General features: G+C 41.5%; 1 protein-coding gene across 1 annotated transcript in view; it reads right to left on the reverse strand.

The window, feature by feature from the left end:
- Positions 1-20,329: 20,329 nt before the first annotated feature.
- Positions 20,330-22,293, reverse strand: part of PTPRT (protein tyrosine phosphatase receptor type T) — a 556,684-nt gene continuing 554,720 nt past the window's right edge. Inside the window, exons 34-35 of the mRNA XM_066624691.1 lie at positions 21,752-21,887; positions 20,330-20,383 (exon numbers count right to left, since the gene is read on the reverse strand). Coding sequence (XP_066480788.1) covers positions 20,330-20,383; positions 21,752-21,887 — 190 coding nt within the window. The remainder of the gene's footprint in view (positions 20,384-21,751; positions 21,888-22,293) is intronic.

Raw genomic sequence — 22,293 nt, forward strand, 5'->3', positions numbered from 1 at the left:
TCCATTTATGTTTTGTCTAGGAAAATACCAGCCTCTGAAATCTTGCGAAGTCTTCCATGTATGAAGAAAAGTGCCAAGAATTTGAAAAAGAAAAGTGCACAAGAATTCCACGTATGAAGAAAAGTGCCACAGTAGCTTGGAATAGTTGGTTCATTACCTGAATGTACAGATTAATCTACCCAAAATATAGGACAGTGTTTGACAACAAAAATTAACAGTTTATGTGTTGCTGTTTTTTTAAAGAAACAGAAAACCCTTACAAAGATATACAAAGTTCATAATACTGTATGAACCAGGATGGCATAGTGGTTTGGGAGTTATACTTGGAAGATTCAGCTTCAAATCCCTGCTCAGCCACAAAGCTTCCTGAGTGACCGTGGGCCAATCACTATCATTCAGCCCCACCTACCTCACATGATTGTTGGGAGGCCAAAAGGAGGGGAGGAACCATGAATACCCTTGAGGAAGGGTGGTGGTAAAATGTGATGCATAAATATCATTCTTTCATGTGGATATTTTGGCTCAAGCACATGCCAAGTATAATAAAACCTCTTCAAATTGTCACACAGTTGTTAAAAATTTAGAAACTGTGGTGAGATGACAGTTGATATTCAGAAAAGATGAGAGAGTTTGAAGAAGATAGTGAAGAATGGCATTGGAAATGGAGAGTCCATCAGTTTAGTGGCATAGCTAAAGAGGGGTGGCATGGTAAGTACTGCGGGTGTCACAGAACCATTTAAGTAGTCCCTCCCCCTCACCATTGGAGACATTCTGGGCAGTGACGGCAGTGTATATGAAGCTAAGCGTTAGGGCTCAAAGTCACCCAAGAAGCTTCATGGCTGAATGGGGTTTGGCTACTGTACTGTAGGAACAACCTATTTGGTTACCATGAATTCTGCTTCTATATTGGATCTGGGTCTGATTCTGTCCAGATTTAGTGGCTACACTCAGTAGGATAGCTTGGCCTGACCACACTACCCATTGGGAGATCCCTTCTCAGGAATGTGTTCCTTCTTCTTTTATCGATCCACTAGTTGCCATAAGAACTTATTTCCTAGCTGTTAGTCTTTTATAGCAAGGTGAATATGTTCCTTCTACACTTAACTGCTTCATCTAATTCCTGCCAACCGTCTTTTCAATCTGAGTGGCCCCCTTGACCCTAAATGTTTGAATCAGCACATCTGCCTATAAAATCAGTTATAATTCATGCTTTGTGACGGTACATTGGCACAGCAGTCTGGACACTGCATCTTAAGCACCAAGATGCTGGTGCAGCAGGTCATAGGATTAGGCCATGAGGGTCTAAATATTCCTCATGACAAAGTGACAGTACAGTTGGTGCAGTTGTCCAAAATATTTGTACTACATTTTTGTAATGTATGGAAAGCACAAAATCTGTTTCAGAGTAGTGCGGAATCAAAATGACATCCTACATTTTGTTTTCACATACAGCAAGAATTAGTTGTTTTCATTGATTCTTGAACAACCTCAAAATATTCAGTAATTTCCAATAGCCTATGTTTTCTTCATACATTCTTCATACATTCTTCAAGGAAATCCTATAGAAAATTGCTTAAGAATTACCTTGTAAGATTAGTCTAAAGTCCACCTATACTCAAGTATTCTGTTTCCAAAAATAAAATGCCTCAGGAAGTTCTACAGCTTCTTTTTAAAGCAATGTAAGTTTTTTTGTACATAGTTTGTGCAGTGATTTCCTGTTGTCTGATTTTACAAACCAATCTTAGGGTCATTGGTCTACCAAAAGCGACTGCTGCACCAGGTGGGACTGAACTTATGAAGCTGATTCCTGATCAGAGAAGCCCCTCACATGAAATTTCATTATCATAATGCTTTGGTGTCATCCACAAACTTGGCTGCTTTGCTACTCACCCCAGATCATTTATGAATGCCCAGTAGCACTAATTCCAATAGTGATGTGATGGATGTTGACATATATATGCCCAAAGAAAGAGGGAATGTCCATGTTTCCCAGTGAGATTTGGATGCCGTTGATCCTTCTGTTTTGCAAATATAGTTCTGTGGCTTGCCTTTCTGTTAGACCAGTGGTATTCAAACTGGGGCATCACAATGCCCCAGCCTGAGGGTCCTGGTCCCTTTCCCCTTAAGGGGCGAGGGCAGCCAGGAGGCAAGGAGGAGGCAGTGGCGCGATCCCTAGGATCGCGCAGCTCAGGGGGGCTGCAGGGGCTTGGTGCACTTGCCCAAGCCGCCTGCAGCCCCCCGGGGGTGTGGGAAGCCCCGCGCGACCTTCGGCAGGGCTCCCCAGGTCAGGCAAGGTGACAGCGGATTGATCGCGCCCCGCTCTGCTAAACCGGAAGCGGTGCGCAGTCGCCCCACTTCCCCTTTTGACTGGGCTGCAGGGTCTGGGGTGCACCCTCCAGTCCCTGCAGGGCTCCTCGGGTCAGGGAAAGTGAGAGTGGGGTGATCGCGCTCCGCTTCCCGTTTTGCCACTGCCTCCCCCGCCCCCGCAAAGACTTACTGCGGGATTCAAACACCCTGCGAGTTTGAAAACCGCAGTGTTAGACACTTGTGTCCTTAATGGTCAAATCCTATCCTTCCCCCTCACCAGTGCAGCTGGTAAAAAGACAAATGTTGTATCCAGCAGGGATGGGAGGTGGAGTGGGAGAAATTTATAAATTTCCTTTCCCTTCTGTAAGCCTCCCACCTCACAATAGGTCTCCTCAGCTTTTTAGCTGGCACAAGTCTGAGGAGAGAAAGGGGACAGGGAAGCTTCAGAAACAGAGGATAGGATCTGGCGTGTGCTGTTGCCAGCGGATTCACCCCCTCCCACAGCATTCCCAGTTTTCCCCCGCCCTGCTCAATCTTGCCCTCTCCCCACCCCTTTCTCTCTTCCTCCACCCCTCCTACTTCCTGTGTTGTCCCACCTGCTCTGTCAGACAGCAATGTGCAGCAGAAGGCTCAAGCCTTCCTGTTGGTGCTCCGGCAGCACATACTGCCAGAGCATGTTTTACAGCTGCTTTATGTGCCAGCAGCAGACTAGTTCTACTAGCAGGGCAGCCCATTAGGACTGGGCTCTAAGTTCAGTCTAATCACAGGCACATATCTTGCCTCATTCATGACAATCCTTCATCCTTTTTGACCCTTTCCTGTTCTTATAGGTGGAATTTAAGGCCCCCCCCCCAAAAAAACAACACACCAGTACAAGAGGCTCTTAGTAAAACATTAATCTTGGATCACGTTTATTGTATGGATTTTTGCAACACAGCCCATATTACAAACATTGTCTGGGAAACATTTACAAGAATAAATAAGATGGACTTGCAGTTGTAAAAAAAAGATTACACTTCACTGTAATGTACAGTCAAAAAATATATCTGATATTCATTGACTTGACATTATTTACCTTCCCTTCTTTTAAACTAGAAAGAAAAGAAAAACTCTGAATGCACAGTGCTGAATTATTTGTATTTATATTTTTTTCCTTTTTCCTTTTTGTTTTTTTTAAATACGTGCTTTATCTATCAAACATCCAAACTGTACAAGTGAGCTTAACTGATAACCTTAGGCATCCAGGGAGTAATGCAAAATATAGGAAATCTAGTTCTCATGCAAGAACCCTTCCTAGCTAGTAGCAAAGAGTCGGATCAAATGACCATCTTCCAGCTAGCTTTTGGGACCCTGCTGACACAGTGAACTCCCACCTGAACCGTACAGGGGAAAAGTAACAAGAATGTTGGCACAATACGTTTGGCAGATGCCAGTAGATCTTGGTTTCAAGACGGAATAGTGGAGGAAAAAAAGAATATCAACAGGAGTTGATTTGGGAAATGCTGAAAACCTCTTCCTCATTCAGGCCTGATGAGGTGAATCTGCAACTGAGTAATTTTATTTCATTTTTTTGTATGAATGAAGCCTGATACACAAGACTAGTTTTAATCTAAGAAAAGTCACCAAAACATGATTTTCCTGTGTGGCAAAGCAATCCTGTGGTTGCATATTCAAGTAGCAAACAACATAAAAGACTTTAAAAAAGAACGAAATACTTTTTTCCCCTAGAGATGAGGAAAGTGGTGTTCTGAATGCAGATGAATAAACTTACTGATGGGACTGCTTCATGACTCATCCATGAGTCACAGACAAAGATGATCCTGTGAACTGAGCCTTCCAGCAGTGTTTTGTGGACGAATGTTGGATAACAAGGCAATAATTACTTCTATATATGCTTCCATTTTCTCTCTCTCTTTTTTTGCCAGTCATATCTTTTTGCTTTGGTAATTCCTGACCTTACAAAACCTTGCTGGCAAGCAGTAAATGGTGTGACATGCTAGCTCTTCATTTTAGAGCTGTTGTATCTTGGAGACCTGGCACATGCACAAAACACAGCAAATGAGCTTCCTTGACACCAAACCTTTACATGCCCCTGAAGCTAAAAAATAATAACAATATGCACAATACATGAATATCTATGGCTTACTTGTCCTTTCTCCTTAACGCAATTGAACGAAAAAGTTCAAGATAATTCTATTGAGATGAAAGAAACCACCAAGAGATCCAAATTAATTGCCTCCCCAAAATATTATAAGAAGGAGAGTGAGGGAGCAAAGTTTTCCCACATTCTGTTCTTTTCAGACATTTGTTCTGCCAGGAAACCGACAAATACCATCCATTTTTTAAAGTCATACATTTCTTCATTACCAAGCTAGTGCTATCCTGGTGGCCGAGACATGAGCAGGAATTTATGAGACCAACACCTTTGTTGAAAAGTTCAAGAAAAATGATCTTTTTTTTGGAAAAGGTCAATTTGGTCGCTAGCAATGCGGGGAGATTTCAGAGATTTACTGTTGTTGTGTTTATGTTGGGCCAGCCGTACTCTACAGAGGCTGTCTCGTTCTCTGAACACACAGGAGCTGCTTTTAAAAATAGGTCTTAGCTGTTGTGTCTGTGAAGAAACTCTCAAAAAAGTGAGCCAATCATAAGGTGCAGAAATGTTCACACCGAGTCTCCACAAAACCTAGAATAACACTTCTTTTTGTGTGTGAAATTCTTCATCTCCTTGGTGAGGTGTTTTTGCTCCCCCCCCCCGCCCACATTGCAATAGAAACTTTAACACTGGCACTTCTATTCTCGACATCAGAAAGGTGACAGAGAATAACAGCTTTATTTAATGAGTTCTAACACGGCACCTTTTCGTTCTCTTGGAAAGCATTTGGCACTTGTGCAATTTCATGCTCAAGGAGGACAAACTCCTTGTTCTTATCATTAGGAATCTTGTTCTTAGCCTTGTTATTAGGAATATTTATGTACTGCTTTTCCAAAATAAAATAAATTTTTTAAAAAAATCACAAACAAGTTTCCATAACAAAATGAAGACATAAAGACCGTCGACGTAATTCAAGGCCCACATATGCGTATACAGACACATTTTGGACGGGCAACCCCTGCTAAGTGGGAAAAGAGGCAGACACCTTCAAGTGGCAGGTCTCATGTTCAGCAAGGGCAGAGCAACTGTCTCCATTCATTCCCGCACAGCATGCTTATTAGTGGTTATTTGCTGGTGTCTCCCTTGTATCCAGGGCCTGTCTTAGAAGCTGGGGGACTCAACGCAAAATATTTTTCAGGGCTCCCATCCCACTGGCCCCTACTCACAGGATGAACAATAGCATGCCACATGAAGCATGGTACCTGGAAGTAGCTGGTGGTGATGATGACATCACCACCAATTACTTGGAGGGGGGGGTGATTTCCAGTCAATCAGACCCAGGGGTAGATGGGAGGGTTGCCCAGCAACAACACTCCACTTGCCATGCTCTCCTCCCATCACCTTGGCATGGAGGTGGCTGGTGTGTAAGTGTCAGAGCGAGGTGCTGGCTGCACCATACCAACCAAGGTATGGTTGGCCTTCCAAATGTGATTGTGAAACCGGAAGTGGGTCACAATTGTTATTTCCACAGTCTCTGCATGTTGGTAAGTCCAGCCAAGCCCCTGCCCTCTTCAAAGCAATGCGATCCTGGTGATCATGTCGCTGCCTTCCCCCTTCCCCCGCAAGGACTTTCAGCAGGGCTCAAACTCCCTGGGAGTTCTGCTGGGAACTAATTAGTTCCTTGGGAGAACTGCTGCTTTAGCCCATCCAACATATTAAGTGGGTGGAAGCTTTTCAAGTTGAAAATAAAGTTTCATACAAAATAAATGCTTCCTTCGAAGGCACTGCAGATTGGGCTTTGTAGACTTGTGTTACTGAAGGGAATGGGCTAAAGCAAGGTTCTATGGGGCATACAAATCACAGAAAAGTACACTACGGAATCAACTTCTCTTTTGAACATTGCAGCTGTATGTTATGGCAGCTGTCACCTCTGGAAACAGTCTAGAAATGGTTGCATAATTTATCTTGTTCACAGGCCCAAGAGGACACTCTCTGTATGATGTGTGTTTAAATTCTCTTGGAATCGGATACTGGTGTTGCAAATACAGTTCCAGATTTTGTGAAACGAGGATCGTGCAACCTCATTAGGAACTGGCTCCTCTCTTTTTCAAACACCTGGAATAATACTGCAGTGGCATTATTCTTCCCAGGTACAAATATGGATGGATTCAGACTACTAGATTTTTTTCCCCCCTGCAAGTGACCCTTTTTTTGTTCTCCTGACTACGAAAAATGCATTCAGGAGTATATTCTGGCTATGTGAATCGATTCGACACTTTATAGAATCACTTTCACAGTTCCAGCAAACTAGAGTTCTCCAACATGTCCACCACCGTTCTTCCTCACTGGGTCTTCACTAAAGATTAGGCAAAGTGATATTGGTGACTTCACTGTCTTTTAGCCTCAATTCACAGGGAAATAACAGTTTCTTATATATAACCTATCTTGTATGATCAGTGAGTGCAATAAGGATTATAAAGCATGTCACATTTTTAAGTGCTGTATACAGTAAATTGTCACAGAATGAACTGCTTTCTCATTAAGACTTGCACAAAGCCTGGAAAAGCAGGACTGGGTTAGAACATAAGAACAGTCCCACTGGATCAGGCCATAGGCCCATCTAGTCCAGCTTCCTGTATCTCACAGCAGCCCACCAAATGCCCCAGGGAGCACACCAGATAACGAGAGTCCTCATTCTGGTGCCCTCCCTTGCATCTGACATAGCCCATTTCTAAAATCAGGAGGTTGCACATGCACATCATGACTTGTAACCCGTAATGGATTTTTCCTCCAGAAACTTGTCCAATCCCCTTTTAAAGGCATCCAGGCCAGGCGCCGTCACCACATCCTGTGGCAAGGAGTTCCACGGACCAACCACATGCTGATACACGGGTTATATCTAGTACTGGTATTAGTGTAGCTAAGCCGGGGCTGGGAGGATGCATTGCCCACCCCCATAGCAGAGTGGCAGTTTCCCGCCATCTTTGATGGGAGGAGGAGTTGACAGCACTTACTGTTGATGCACAGCAAACACCACGAAATGGACCCTCCCACCCACCCTCATTTCTTAGAGCTCCAAATGGAGTCATTCCCAGGACGAGGGTCGCACATGCATGGGGAAGGGAGTGATTGCACAGGCATGGAGGGTGACTTGATGATGCTGGGGCATCATCATGTCACCCCGCACTGGGTAACGCTATGCTACTGAGTACTGGCTTCTTGTGAAGGACTGCAAGCTTACTCTTAATAGTTTCAGAAAACAAGTTAAACGCTTGGATCAAGCTCCCCTGATATAGAGTTGTCAGACGACCAAAATATAAATAACAGCAATAATATCAATGAGCCACCACTCAACATCAACACTATATATTACAGATGTCTACTTTGAAGAACATATCACACAAAGCCCTTTGGCTTCTTTTAATAGTCTAATGCACAGTCAGTGGTCAATGTAAGTTATCATTCATGTACTGTCCTCACATCACAAGTGCTTCATCTATCACTGTTCAGAAAATCAGACCTTTCATTCACATACATCCACACCAACACACAGAGTGGGTGCACCTGTTCCAAATTAAAGGTCCACAAAGAGCCCTTCTTGGAAGCGCAGCTTTCATCTCAAGGACTTCTGTTAGCAGCTACCTTCCAAGTATGATGACAAAATATAAAGATGTTTAACATGTCTACTATGAGAATGCTACTGCTGAACACATAAAACAACTGTCCTTGTAGAGGGGCTTGCTTCACATCCTTGGTTCTTAACATGGACAACACAAAATGATGGCTTGTACCTTCTGTTTCTTAGATGCTCAGCATGGGATCAAGTCACCAGGCATTGCTACTCCATGCTCAGTAATTATTTCAATGAGACTTTCATGGAGTCCTACACCAGATTAATTGAAAGACATCAAGGATGTGACACAATGCAGGGCTAGGCAGAATTTGATCATGATATATAATGAGAACAAACAATCCAAAAATGCTCTTCAGTGCTTATAATTCGATCATGTGAATGTCACTACCCTTCACGGATAGCATCCTGTGGCTTTCTTGGTTTTAGGTACGTATGAACATATATGGAAATGACAGCAATTTTTTTGCTCCACCAAGAAAGATAATGATCAGTTACTTTTTCTAATTACTTTATGCTTTTCTACCTCCACTCCACATAATTTGCTACCAATATAAGCCACACCAGATGCAGACTCAACAGATGTTTGGATATTATTCACTACACACAGTGTGTTTGCTCAGTTAGCTCCCTAAGTAGCTGAAGGATTTTTCTAGATTATAATGGTCACTGGACTGATGCCATCGGCATGCAGAGGATAAATAGTTGTGTGTATGAGCATGAGGGAGGGATGGGGAGAGAAAACATGTACCTATCCCTACTGTGATCTTTGGCAAAAAGCTTTGGTAGTGCTTCAGATTCAAAAGCCTGCAAACTATTTAACCAAAGGTAACAGTAGGACACACACAAAAATGTGTACACACCACTTTATAACACTTTCAGCTCTCTTAAGGTCTATTGTTGGTCTCTCACCTTCATGAGTACATCTGAGGATGCTGTTTTGGCTTTCTATCTGTTGCGGAGTACTGCACTGTGTTAATGTTATACTTTGAATTAAGCTGTTTTATAGCTTCTGTTTTATACGGCGGGGTGTTAATTGTTTTTCAGAAGTTCACTTTGTTAGATTTTTAATACATGTATAAATTGCCTTGAGCTGTGACAGAGGCTGGCTAACATATTTTAAATAAGTAATGACCTAATCTGCCTGGAGTGATAGGGAAAGGCTTGTGACAAAATAATGTTTGCTAATAATGATATTCTTGACTCCCACAAACTGTCCTTCTTTCTTTCATTTATAGCATCAGAAACAAAAGAGTCTAACTTTGCACCTTCTCTTTATCATTCAACCCCTAGATACACAGCCATCTCAGTCTTATCACCTTCCTTCTCCTTTCTATACGATTCTCCCTGTATCCCCCCACTGCCATCTTCTCTTTTATACCCCCATGGAACCCACTTACATCCAGGTGTGCTCTGTGGGCAGGTATGCTGATTCAGTGCATTTGGTTCCCACAAGTGTTACAAAACCACCAACATGGATCCCTCCATGGGTATGCATGACAGTCTGGGTTTAGCAATCAACACATGGAAGGAACACTCAGATCACACATGCAACATGGTACCACTTTTCATGGCATCTGCTTCCTCCACTTCTGGCTCTGTTCCAACCTGGGACTACTAAAACTTCCATGTGGACATTTTCTTAACTTCTCTTTGAGGCTGACTTTCTTCCACTAACCTTCTCTTGATTTTATTAAAATAAAATTCAACACCCATGTTTGATTTACTGTAACATTTTCATCTAATATCTTCCCTAAATATTTATTTTAATATCGAATCACAGCATTTGCATGCTGTCAGAGACAAGAGTTTCATCAAGCTCCTGCCTTTGTCATAAGAACATGCCTACTATACTAACAAAAGTAGTCCATTTCATTCAGATTATTCTGTCACCCAAGCAGAGAATAGCTAGTACCACCAATATCTGTTGTGTTTGCAGGGGCAAGCACCTCACATTACAAAGAATGGTGAGAAAGGTACTGAAATACATGGAAGTAGGTTTTTTTTTTTTCTTTTCTGGCACCAATATAACAATCATTTAAATTTCTGACAATTCCATAAAATGTGCTTCTAGTTTTGCACTAAAGTATAAAATTTCTCCAAGTACAGAATTTGACGGTTGAATGTCTGGGAATGCACCGCAGACACTCGCCTATAAGTCAACGCCATAGATAAGCCGAGGGCAGGTTTTGAGCCAACAATCATGGAATTTTCTATGACCCTCGGATAAGTCGGGGGTTAAATTTAGGGGGATGTCTGACTATAGTTTTGTCTGATTTTACTGGAGGCCAGATCCTGAAAAATAACCTACCACTAATTGTTACCTAAGAACTGTAGTCTCTAATTTATTAAAAACATTGTAAAAGATCATAAGATACATTTTTATTCTTTTTAAAATTCTGGTCTTCACCACCTTTTTGTAAACACTATCAGAGTAAGTGCACTGTAAACTACATACCAGTAAAACAGTGGTTCCCAACCTGGTATTCATGTACTCCCAGGGACACTCAACAGGACCTTTAGGGATACTTGAAAAAGAATGGAATAATGGCAGAAAAGGGCAGGCCGTGCTCCAGAATGCCTTGGAAGGCAGGAATGAAGGTAACCTTGCAAGGAATGCCTTGCAAGGAAGGAATGCCTTGCAAGGACCAGCAAGGCAGGAAGGGAGGTAACTAGTTGGCTGTGAAAGCCCCACCAATAGCTAGTTTTTGGTCATCAATTCATGTATGAACCAGTGATTGAAAACCAGCACAGTAAAAAAGCTGGAACATAATATGGAAAGTGATCAATCACCCAGAATTTCTCAGCACATTTCTGGTGCAAAACAGTGCAAAGGCAGAGTCTTCTGTTCCTCAAACAGATAAAAAGAGAAAATATGTGATGAATACATGAAGTCTGGGCTTTCATATGGAAGAGATTAGGGCTTGTCTTACTAATTACAAACATTTTGCTAATAGGAAGGGTACAATTTATGGAAATAGGTTGCCAAGGAATATGCAAGTGAAAATGGTTGGGAACCACTGCAGGAGATCCATGAATCAAGCCCAAAGCTCTACATACAACATACAACCCATAACACATAACTGAGAGTGTGCAATTCAGTTCACAGCAGAGATATGAGCTGCATATATTTACAGCCCTTTTTACTCAGAAGTAGACCCACTGCTTTCCATGGGTGTTCTTCTTAAGTCATGGTGCACTGAATTGTAGCCTGGGAAGGAGGGTCCCATCCTGGTCTTTCAAAAACAGACCTGCTTTGCAAGCATTTGCCAAGCAGAACCAGAACCAGGCTGCAGCAGAAGGAAGGAGAATGAAAGATTAACTTTGGCTGGAATGTCCCAGGAAAATCACTTTAGCAACTAAGGAGGTGCCTGCCTGAGCTGAGCAGAGAAACAAATTTTTCAGAGCTGAGAAACAAAACTGTTCAGAGTTGAAAGGCTCTGCCCTCTGATTGACCTGGAGATAAGGGGAAGTGAGAATTGGAGCTTGATTACTTGGCAAAAATTTCACTTACTATACCTGAGTATATCTTTTCCCTAAGGGCATCTGCTTCCCATGGTTGGGAATATAGGTCTCCATTTGTCATATGGACCAATGGTCAACTGTCCTATCCACGAGGCAGGTCTAGCTGGTTGACTCCAGATGGATTAGAGGAGTGTGCAAGTGCTGCTGCCATCCAGGTCTGCCTCAGTCTGCCTCATCCTCATCATTCACTTCCCTGCTTCCTCTATACTACCTGGATCTGAAAAGAATGGAAGAGGTGGATGGAATGGAACAGCTCCTGTACTCATTATCCTGTACTCTTCTACTTTTTGAATGCAGTGAGCGCAGGGAGATTACAGAGCAGGGTCAAAGCAAAGGCCTAAGAGAAAGAGGTGAATGGTGACAGGTGTCTGCCAGCAGGTTCAGAAACACACCGAAGCAATATTTCCTTCACTCAGATCAAACCATTCTCTATTTACTTTAAAATATGAGTTCATTATTCTGGGTGCCATAGCACACTGAAACAGTTTTGGAGGTTATTGCCAGAAATTAGTGTTTTCTTGGAAAAGATTGTTAGTGACAGAAAGATTATTTGAAACATGACCCTAATACTGAGAGAAAGAAAGCTCTGAAAAAGTTTAGCTGGAACATATGCCAATTAGATATCTAAGACTTGCACATGGAAACAGGGGATTCATAAGTGAGGCATTCCTGCTCTTGATTTAAAACTAAAAACCACCTTTCTAAGAGACCCACTCCTCCATTCCCTATACCTTTCCTTTCCTTTTCTCTGGGCAGGTTAACATTGATGAAATTCTTGTCAGAATGCAAAACAGGTAGGCCCACTAAAATTCTGATTACTATGCCTTCCTTTGCATTTCCCGTACTAATTTCTTTTTTTATTTTGACTTAGCAACTACTAGTCTAATATTACAGAATCTCACTTCAGTTATCTCTCACACATGTATGAACATACGGAAAGATAGTTCCAACTTTGCCTATAAAGATGGCTTCTGCATAAATTCCCTTAAGTACAAAACACGGGAAGGTATTTCATGTAAATCAATCCTCCACAAAGCTTCATCAAATATGAGGCGGACTTTTTGAGATTGCTAACAAAAATTGTATAAACATAAAACATTTTCACAGCTCGGTGCCGTGGGAATCTTTCCAAGAAACAACTCTTTGATGCAAAACCATATATATGAATTGAGTCTCCACTCAATCACATCTGTAATTATACAACACATACTACAATTACAGCAATATTTGGTAGCAGAGCTGGGTAGCTTAGCCCATCTTTATAAAAATGGACCATAACACTACACTTCTCCCTGCAGGGCTAACTGGACCATGCCACTACACTTCTCTCTTTTAGTTAGTTAGTTAACCTTTATTGGCATTATAAATATTACAGCAAACAACTGACAACAAAGTGGAACAATACAACCGTTATCCACTAGACTAGTTCAGGAAAACTAAATAGAGAAAAAAGAGATAGGATCTAGAAAGAAAAGGAGCCAGAAGGGACAACCTTATCCTTTCAGTAAAACAGGTGTTAGATGGAAAAAGGTGACTACAAAAATTTTAAAGAAGATTTTATAGAACTAAAGTCCGGCGTTTTTTGTAATATATAGGCCAGGAAACTAGCCACTGAATACGTCAAGGGAGCAATAGAGTCTTCCAACAACTGGGGAAGGGGTGATACCTGAGGGGGAAAATTAGAAATCCAGGATTCTAGATAAATCCTACGATGAGAATCATGAGAGGGACAAAAAAGCAAAATGTGTAAAAGAGTATCCGGGGTCTCCCCACAGAATAAACATAATCGTTTCTCGCGAGGAACTCGCATGAAACGACCATAATGAACAGCTGAGGGAAATATGTTGAGTCTAGCGAGCATGAAGGCTCTCTTCAGTCTAGGATTAGTGAGGTGAAAAAAATAATTTGAAGTGGCAACAACATGTTGAGGAAAAAGACCTAGGGAAAGGGGGGAACAGGTCAAATTAAGAGAATTTTTTAAAGTATTGAATTCAGCTAGAAAAAGGTGGTCTTTGATAATTTTATAAGCTTGAGATAAGTTTAGATCAGCAAGTAATTCTACTGATAGGTTAATAGAGTGGAGTTTAGTTTCCACTATTTTAAACCAAATAAAGATATACGTGTCACTCATTAATTCTGTAATTAAAGAGTCAGGGGAAGGAGATAAATGAATCCTTAACCAAAACTTAAAGGTAAAAAGCCAGGCATAAGTGGAGGGAAGGTGTAAACCAAGTTCTAACAGAATAGTGGACAACCGTATAAGATTAGGAATACCTAATATCTTTCTAAAAAAGGAAGAAGCAATATGATCCAAATCCTTAGAAACTGCCTGTATCCATATCGGGATACCGTATAATAAATGAGAAATAATTTTTGCTTTAAAAATTTGAATCGCTGCTGGGATGTATTGATTTCCTGCATTAAAATAAAAATTTGTTATAGCCAAAAGGTGGGTAGTTGTTGAAGAAATAACTGACTTTTGATGTTGAATCCATGATAAATTATAGTGAAAATGTAAACCTAGATATTTAAAAGATTTAACTTGAATGTAAGATTGGGAGTTGATTGACCATATAGAAGGAGCCCAGGAGCGGGAAAAAACCATAATTTTTGTTTTGTTGACATTAATTACAAGATCATTTGAATGACAATAAACTTGAAATTTGGAAATGAGCTCACGAAGACCGGATTTTGTGAGTGAGAGAAGTACTGTATCATCGGCATAAAGAAGAATCGGAATTGGCTTTTTATTTATTACAGGAAAGGAATGAGAGGTAGTGGTTAAGCTGGCAGGAAGATCGGCTATGAATAAATTAAAAAGAAGAGGGGCAAGGATGCAACCTTGCCTCACTCCTTTATTGATAGGAAAACTAGAAGAGAGAATATTGGTAAAAGGAAGACGGATTTGACATTTATTATGGGAATGAAGTTGCTGTAACAAAAACAGAAGCCTCTGGTCAATGCCCCAGTTGGATAACTTTTTCCATAAAAGGGCTCTATTTATCGAGTCAAAAGCACCTTGTAGGTCGATAAAGGCTACATATAGATTTGATTTATGATGTATGGAATATTTCTGGGCTAAAAAAGAAAGTGCAAAGGCATGATCCAGAGTAGAAACACCCTGGCGAAAACCTGATTGTTCAACTCCTGGAAGGTTTTTCAAACGGGCCCAGGATGACAGCTTTTGAAGAAGGAATTTGGCATAAAGCTTCTCTATACAAGATATAAGACTTATAGGACGATAATTTGACGGAGAAGCGGGGTCACCTTTCTTAAAAATTGGAAGAAGAAATGAACAGCGCCAGATATCTGGGAATAGACCTGTAGAATTAATTGTGGTAAAAAGAGAAGCCAAGGGAGCAGCCCACCAACCAGGATTAGTAAGAAGAATTTCATTGATGATAAAATCTGGGCCGGGGGCTTTGGCTGATTTTAAGGAAGTTATGAGTTTATAAATTTCCAGTGGGGAAACCGATGGCCATTCAGGGACTTTTTGGAGATCAATATTAGAAATAGGGAGGGAAGAAGAATAGAAAATTTTGGAAAAATAATCTATCCACGTGGCTTCTGGAATATCAGAGTAAATGACAGGGGTTGGATGATTTGCCCTAGTAACTGCATCCCAAAAAGTTTTATGGTTTTTGGAAATAATGGCTTGATGGAGAATGGACCACTTCCCAAGGGCAAAAAGATGTTGTTTTTCCTGGAAATACTTTCGGCAGGCAGTCCGTAGTTGAAAATAATATTGTAAATTGTAAAAAGATGGATTATTCCGAAAAAAAAGAAAAAGGGTACGCACCTGCTTTTTTAATTTCCAACACTCCTCGTCAAACCATGTGTTTTTTGTAAAACGGGGAGGATTACTTGGGCTAGCCATCCTCAAGTGATCTACCAAGGAGGAGATTATAACTTGGAAAGCTTCAATCACATCAGTAGTGGCCCGAGAGGCAAATAATAAACGCAATTGGGAGTTAGTTTCAGGTGCCTGAGTCCACTGGGACAGGGCTTGCTCCACAACTGGTGACCATCTATAGGGACGGCTTGGATTGGGGAGAGAAAGAGAAGAGACAGGGGAATCAAAGGGAATATTAAGAGTAAGTGCAACTGGCAAGTGATCACTCTCAGAACGGGTGCAGACACAGAAATCTGATAAAAGGGGCAGAAGGGCAGGAGAAACTAGGACATAATCTATTACACTAGCACCTCTTGGAGAGAGGTGGGTAAAATCGCCTGGAATGTCACGTCCTTTTGAGCCATTTAGAATAAAGACGTTAAATGAAATACATAAACTTATAAGATGTGGGGCAAAACTATTTATTACAGAATCTTTGGAAGACCTTGAGGTTTGAAACCAAGGGGGGATAAGGTCATCAGAGTACCAGTTCATCTGCTGGGCAAGCTACACTTCTCTCTGTGGCAAGAGAACACGTATGAACATAAGGAAAGTCTTGTTGTATCAGACCAAAGGTCATTTAATTCAGCATTTTGTTTCGAACAGTATCTAGCCAGTTGCAACATAATTCTGAAATGGAAGTTCTATTTATTCATCATAACTAGTGACTGTTGATTATAGGCCTATGCTCTCTAAATTTTGTCCACATCTAAAACCACACTGGAGATACCTACTATTCACTATGGTTTCCAAAGCAGCCTGTGTTCCTAATTTGAGACTCTGGCCAACAGCTGGACGCATTATAGATGCCCTTTCCCTCTCCTTATGTGATCCCCCCCTGCATAGAAAACAGGAAATCTGCTATGCAGATTGCACAAACCATGTTGATCTCATAATAATTTCCACGTGAGCCATGTGGAGATGATAAGAAACTAGTATAGAATGAAACACCCTGTGCAGTTGTGGACTGTGGCAACTGGGAAGACATTATGCCAAGCAATCTGTTCCCAAAATAAGCATGACCCAATAATCAGGATATCTGAAACATGTAACAAGAGAGCTCTATATCTCTGAAACAAACATCAAACTTGCTTGATGTTCTGCAGCTTTTGTGGCTGAAGCATTTAGCATTCCATGAGGATTCCATTCCTGGCTTTAGATGCTGTGACTTCTGTGGCTACTTCTGAGTTATTTATTTGCATATTTAAATAATAGATTCTTTCACTAGGATTTAATGGTTTCATTCTCCCAGTGAACTTGTAAAAACACATCTCTGGCACAAGAAAGATTACTAACGAAAGGTGCCTTTTAAATTAAGATGTCTTGCAGCTATCACTGCTTTACTCTTAAAAAGAAAAAGAAATTAACACTATATTTCAGATGCCAAAAATCAATGCGTAAAGCCTGAGTGCCTGGTTACTAATGAAATGACTGGGGGTAGAGTCACATTTGTAGTGACTTGTTTGCAATATTTCAGTCCAGAAAGTTTGTCTCCCCAAACTTGCTGTTGCACCCAGAAAGCAGGAGCACTTGTGCCAAGTATTCCTAATTCTTGCTTTGCTCTGTAGTGGAGACTGGCTAGTGGAGACTATATTCAAAATAATACAGGTTGTCCCTTGTTATCCACTGGGGTTCAATTCCAGAACCCCTAGTGGATTAAAAAAAAATGGCTAAAAAAACCCGTAGAAAAATAGATTTAAAGACCCACTTCCAGGTTTCTTGCCCCTCCATTGCACCTAATGGAATAAGGTTGTGCCTCAACATCTGCAGGGGTTTGATTCTGGGACTCCCTGCTGATACCATAAAATGTGTCAAATAAAAGCAGTTTTAAAAAATTAAATAGTGCATCCCTTCACCATTATGATTTAAAACCAGCTTTTCTTACTGTTGTAGAGAGGCAGTCAGTTAGACAGCAACTGTTACCCTGCACATGCCCTCGTCTGGTCTCGGAAGCTAAGCAGAGTCAGGCCTGGTTAGTACTTGGATGGGAGACCACTTGGGAATACCAGGTGCTGTAGGCTTATACCATAGTCTTTCGAGACTGAAGGTTGCCAACCAGAGAGGCAGTCAGCAATTAGGAATGCAAAGGAGCCCCTGCCTTTGCCTGGCTCAGCTGAAGAATGCAATGAACACTTGCACAACTGTCTCTCTACATCAGTAAGAAAAGCAGTTTTTTAAACTGATTTTCAAGGGATGCATTTTTCTCCTTCTCTGGGGAAAAGCACGTTCCTTCTCATTTTGCAGTGGCCATTCACGTTGAGTCAAATCCGTATATAAAAAATAAGTGTATAACAAGGTTGGACCTGTATTTGTCAGTTTACCAAAGCAAGTACCTCTTGCCCCATCCCATTGCTAACTGCTTCTTGGCTGGAATGTGTGAATGATTGTGTTTAACCCTTGCCTTCATTGGTTAAATCTTTTGTACCCAACCAATGGTTGGATGAGTTTTCAATCCAAAGAGTTGATAAATACAAAGTGATTCTTTTGCTCCTGGCTCAGAAGAGTACCATGGAGCAGCTTCTTGCTTGCTTCCTTGTCTATATGCCACCATTTGCATCCTACATTTTGAAATTGGTCAAAAAACCAAAGGGCATCTCAGAATAGGTTGGAAAGGACCCTCCTTGATTAGATCAGTGGCTAGAATAGGAAATCGGTTTAAGAAAATTACCAGTGGATTCATGGATGGGGAGAGGGCAGACCAGCAACTGCATGTGAAAGCTCTTCTTCTGCTAAGGGAATCATAGGTAATAATTATGCACAAGGAGCACTGCAACAATGATTCACATCTTAAAAGATGTTTTTGAATCAGGAGCATGATACACAATGAGGTCAGTTGCGTTGTGCAATAATGATACAGAATTGTATTGCGAATAACTATATATTCAGTTTATCCATTTTTGCAGATAAATGTCCTAACGTGTGATGCCAGCATGTAGGAAGGTAGAAATATTGTCATGTGCCAGGTTTGGACATTACGTTTTACAAAATGGCTCCTCCCATACTGCTACACAAACCCTACGTTTGCAAACAGGAGGTTGAGCTAGGTAGACAGCATTTTTGCTTTCTGCTCCTTAAAAAGAAAAAAAACAAAAACAAAAAAACACAACCCTGATGGCTGAATGCATAAAAATGCAGGATATTGTAACTATATAATTTCAACAGAATTCACCATCTACAATGAAACAGAAACTAACCATTTTGTATCAACCAGTTTACATGTCATTCTACAGCTTCAAAATATAATTGTTGACCTGAGACAACAAGGCAGAATTGACTAGTATTCATTTTCAAGAACTGCTTCTCGGAATTTCACAGAAAAATTCAGAGTATAATTTTGACCCTTTTCTCCTTATATACCAGTATCTACCCTCTATGTGTGTGCTTCCCAACATCTGAAAGCCTCTCTTTTTGAAAGGCAAATCAATTCCTATTTCGGAGGTGAAGGAACTGTTGACACACCAATTTTGCTTTCCCCCCCCCTTTAACACAAGTAGAAAAACAAAATATCTTCCGTTAAGAGGCATGTCTTTCACTGTTCTCTCATACACCGTGAAGGAACAACACTATTCAGAGAGCTGCCAGATTACACCTATGTTAAGAGCCATACTTTATTTTATGAATAGCTCTAGAGAATTTCTACTTCTCCGTTCCACAAGGTCAAACAGTACAGCTCTACTGCATCGCTTGTTGTGGGAATTCTGATTGGCAAGTCTAACATTTGCAGGTAAACTTGACTATGCTGCAAACTCCTAATGAGTTCATATGTTATATTTTTCATACAAATGCAGTTCATCAAAAAGTGGGAAATTGCTCTCTTTCTTTCCTTTCAGCCATTACAGACTGGTGACTTTTAGCACATCAAGCAAAGAAGTCTGTAATGAGTTTGCCAACTTGATTACCTTCCACTAGAACTTGCCCTTAAAAAAAGACTGTACAGATAGTGGAGACAACACCCCAGTGTAAGCTTACTGTACTACATCCAGCAGGTATATACTTTTAGCCCATCTCTTCATTTCAACCTCTTTTTTAAATAGACACTGCACACCAACAAATAAATGAAATTAACTTCATTACAAATCAAAGAGCAACAATAATTTGAAGCATGAAGGCAATTATGGGGTGTGTTCCATTTAGATGGCTAGGAGGTGCAATTTTAGAGAACTGCTTCAGCAGTACTGTAAGTTGCTGCTCTGAACCATTAAGATTTAACCAAACCCATGCAAAGTGTTGGATATCTTCTAGCAGAACAGCGTAGCGACCCAGCAAATTCACCAGTGATTTCTTGGTCCCATGGCCCGCTTCTAAGTCAAGGGACAACAGGATCACATAGCAAACTAAAGCTTCGTGATGGTGGTCTTTCCCTTTGAGAAAGTGATCACAAAGGCTTACTGTGCTGTCTTAACATGTCTCCTAAAACTTCTCTCCTTTGCCAGACAGGTGATGTATGAAATAAAAAACATAAAGAAAGGATTTGTGGAAAACAGAAAGGGTTGCTGAAAGACAATGAATTATCCCAGTATTTCTTCTTCATCTGTATCATCAAGGAGAAACAAAAATACACATCCAAAATGGCAGAAAGAACCAGTCAGAAGGGATTAGAAAGCAGAGTCTTCCAGCCTGCCTCTCGTTTTGCCAGTTTGTACAGTAGGTTGCTTAAAAAGTGAGAGATGTTCCTGTAGAGAGCAGACAGCAGCAGATCTCTTCTTCTTCCAATGGCCCTGAGATGTGACCCAGTCTATCACTCAAGAATGAATACACTTGAATACACTTCCAGTGCCAGCTTTGCTCTCCGCACCCCATTACTCCCTTTAAATGAGAGGGGAACCAGTGTTCTTCAAACATCAGGGCTTGTGGAATTCAGCAAGCTCCTTGCACTTCAGGGCTAAAATGAACTCAAGTATTCCAGTGCAACCTCATATACAAATTTATACTGTTCCTGAAAAATGAGAGTGAGACAGGAAAAAAAAATAAGTGAAGCTTAAGAGCTTACTGGGGTACCAGCAGGGTCAGGGGGCAAATGCCTTGGGGCACCTCCCAAGAGGATGCCACCTGGGGGGGCACCACTGTGACCCCCACCTGCCTATACAAGGCCTTTTGAGGGCCTGGGCCCCAGAAGACCTAAAAGCATCATTTCTGGTTTTCAGTGAAAACCAGAAGTGATATTTTAAGACCCTCTGGAGGCCTCAGAGGGCCTGCAGATGCACCCAGTAGGAGTGGGGCAGCATGGGGGAGTAGCATTTATGGTTTGGCCCCAGGTGGCACAGGGGCCAGGATTACAACCGATCCTCCTGTTCCTGCTTCAGCATGCATATTTGGACTTCCAGATTGGCCCAAAGCATTGTATTTGACCCCATTCCCATTGCAGCTGTGCCAGTGGAAAGCATGTCGTATCCAGCGGGGTGGAGGGAATCCTGTTGGCCTTCTCAAGGTAAGAGTACTTTTGTTCCCTTACCTTGGGAGTGAACCCCTGATGCCCCAATAGATCTCCTTGGATCTACACCAGCTATTTGCTGGCAAATGTTTGAGGAGAATAAAGGAGAGGGAAGGAGACGGGGTTAGGTTCTGGTGTACACTGGTGCTGCTGAAATCCACCCACTCCCTGTCTCAGATAATCAGATTCAACAGTATAAGGCCCAGATAGGATTGGGCCATAAGATGATGAGGAGATTGCAGACCATGGTCAATAAAGGCAGGGTGAAGGGGATGTTTAAATTTTCAGAAGTGATGGTTGATATGATAACAGTCTATAAATATCTGTGGGCCCGATCCTATCAAATTTTCTAGTGCCAGTGCAGGCATGCTAATGGGGCGCGCAATGCTTCCTGTGTCAGGGAGGCAGTCACGGAGGCTTCCTCAAGGTACGGGAACAGCTCATTCCATCAGGACGTTGTTCCTAATGTTTAGTCAAAGTCTCCCTTGCTGCTAGTGCCTCTGGGGGCAACTGAGAATCATCTCTGGGGCAGTTGCCCCAGTTGTCCTCTGGGGCAACTGACAACGAACTAAGCAACTCAGGGCCCAACCTATTCAACTTTCTAGCACCGGTGCAGCTGCAATGCAGCCCCGAGGTAAGGGAACAAATGTTCTGCCGTGGAACAGTCTGCCTCAGAAGATGCTAGAATCTCCATCATTGGAAGTGTTTAAGCAGAGGTTGGGTATCCATTTATTGAGGATGTAGTTGTGGATAGCCTGCACTGTCAGGGGTTGAATTTGATTACACTGAAGGTGTAATCCAACTCTGATTTCTGTGGTCCTATGATTGCATTTGTGATCCATTCCATAGTCTCTCTTGGCTTGCAGCACTTACCAGTGTTTCCACCATGTTAGACTTGTTGTTCCGTAAGGTTTTCACTATGTGAAACACGTCAATGATATTTTGCTGCTGAATCATTTCACATACGCTGCAGATGGCACAGAAAGTGCCACTGCGGCCACCTCCGTTCCTAGATGCAAAAGAGAAGAGATGATTTAGAAAGGCAGGCTGATTTCTTTACATATTGGCTTGCTGATACAGTAGCGTCCCAATTATCTGACTTAAATGGGACTGATAGGTGGTTCAAATACCAACAATATTGCATAATGCCGAAATGGCTCGGTGAGGCTAACGAACTACAAAATTGCAGCCTTATTTAAGAAACCCTGGCAGAAGACACTGACTTTAACTTGCACAGACATCTCCCTATCAACAGTGATCTTTTTATTTCCCTCATTAAGCTTACCTGGTATAAAGGCATTAAACCCAACAAACTGAACCCAAGAAGAAAAGTATAAAGATGCAGAAAAAGTTGTTAATACGTAATGCAGTCAAGGCTTCTGCTTTGCTAAGTGGAAAAATTACTCATCACAATC

The sequence above is a fragment of the Tiliqua scincoides genome, chromosome 4, assembly GCF_035046505.1.
Source record: "Tiliqua scincoides isolate rTilSci1 chromosome 4, rTilSci1.hap2, whole genome shotgun sequence".
Taxonomy (NCBI): Eukaryota; Metazoa; Chordata; class Lepidosauria; order Squamata; family Scincidae; genus Tiliqua; species Tiliqua scincoides.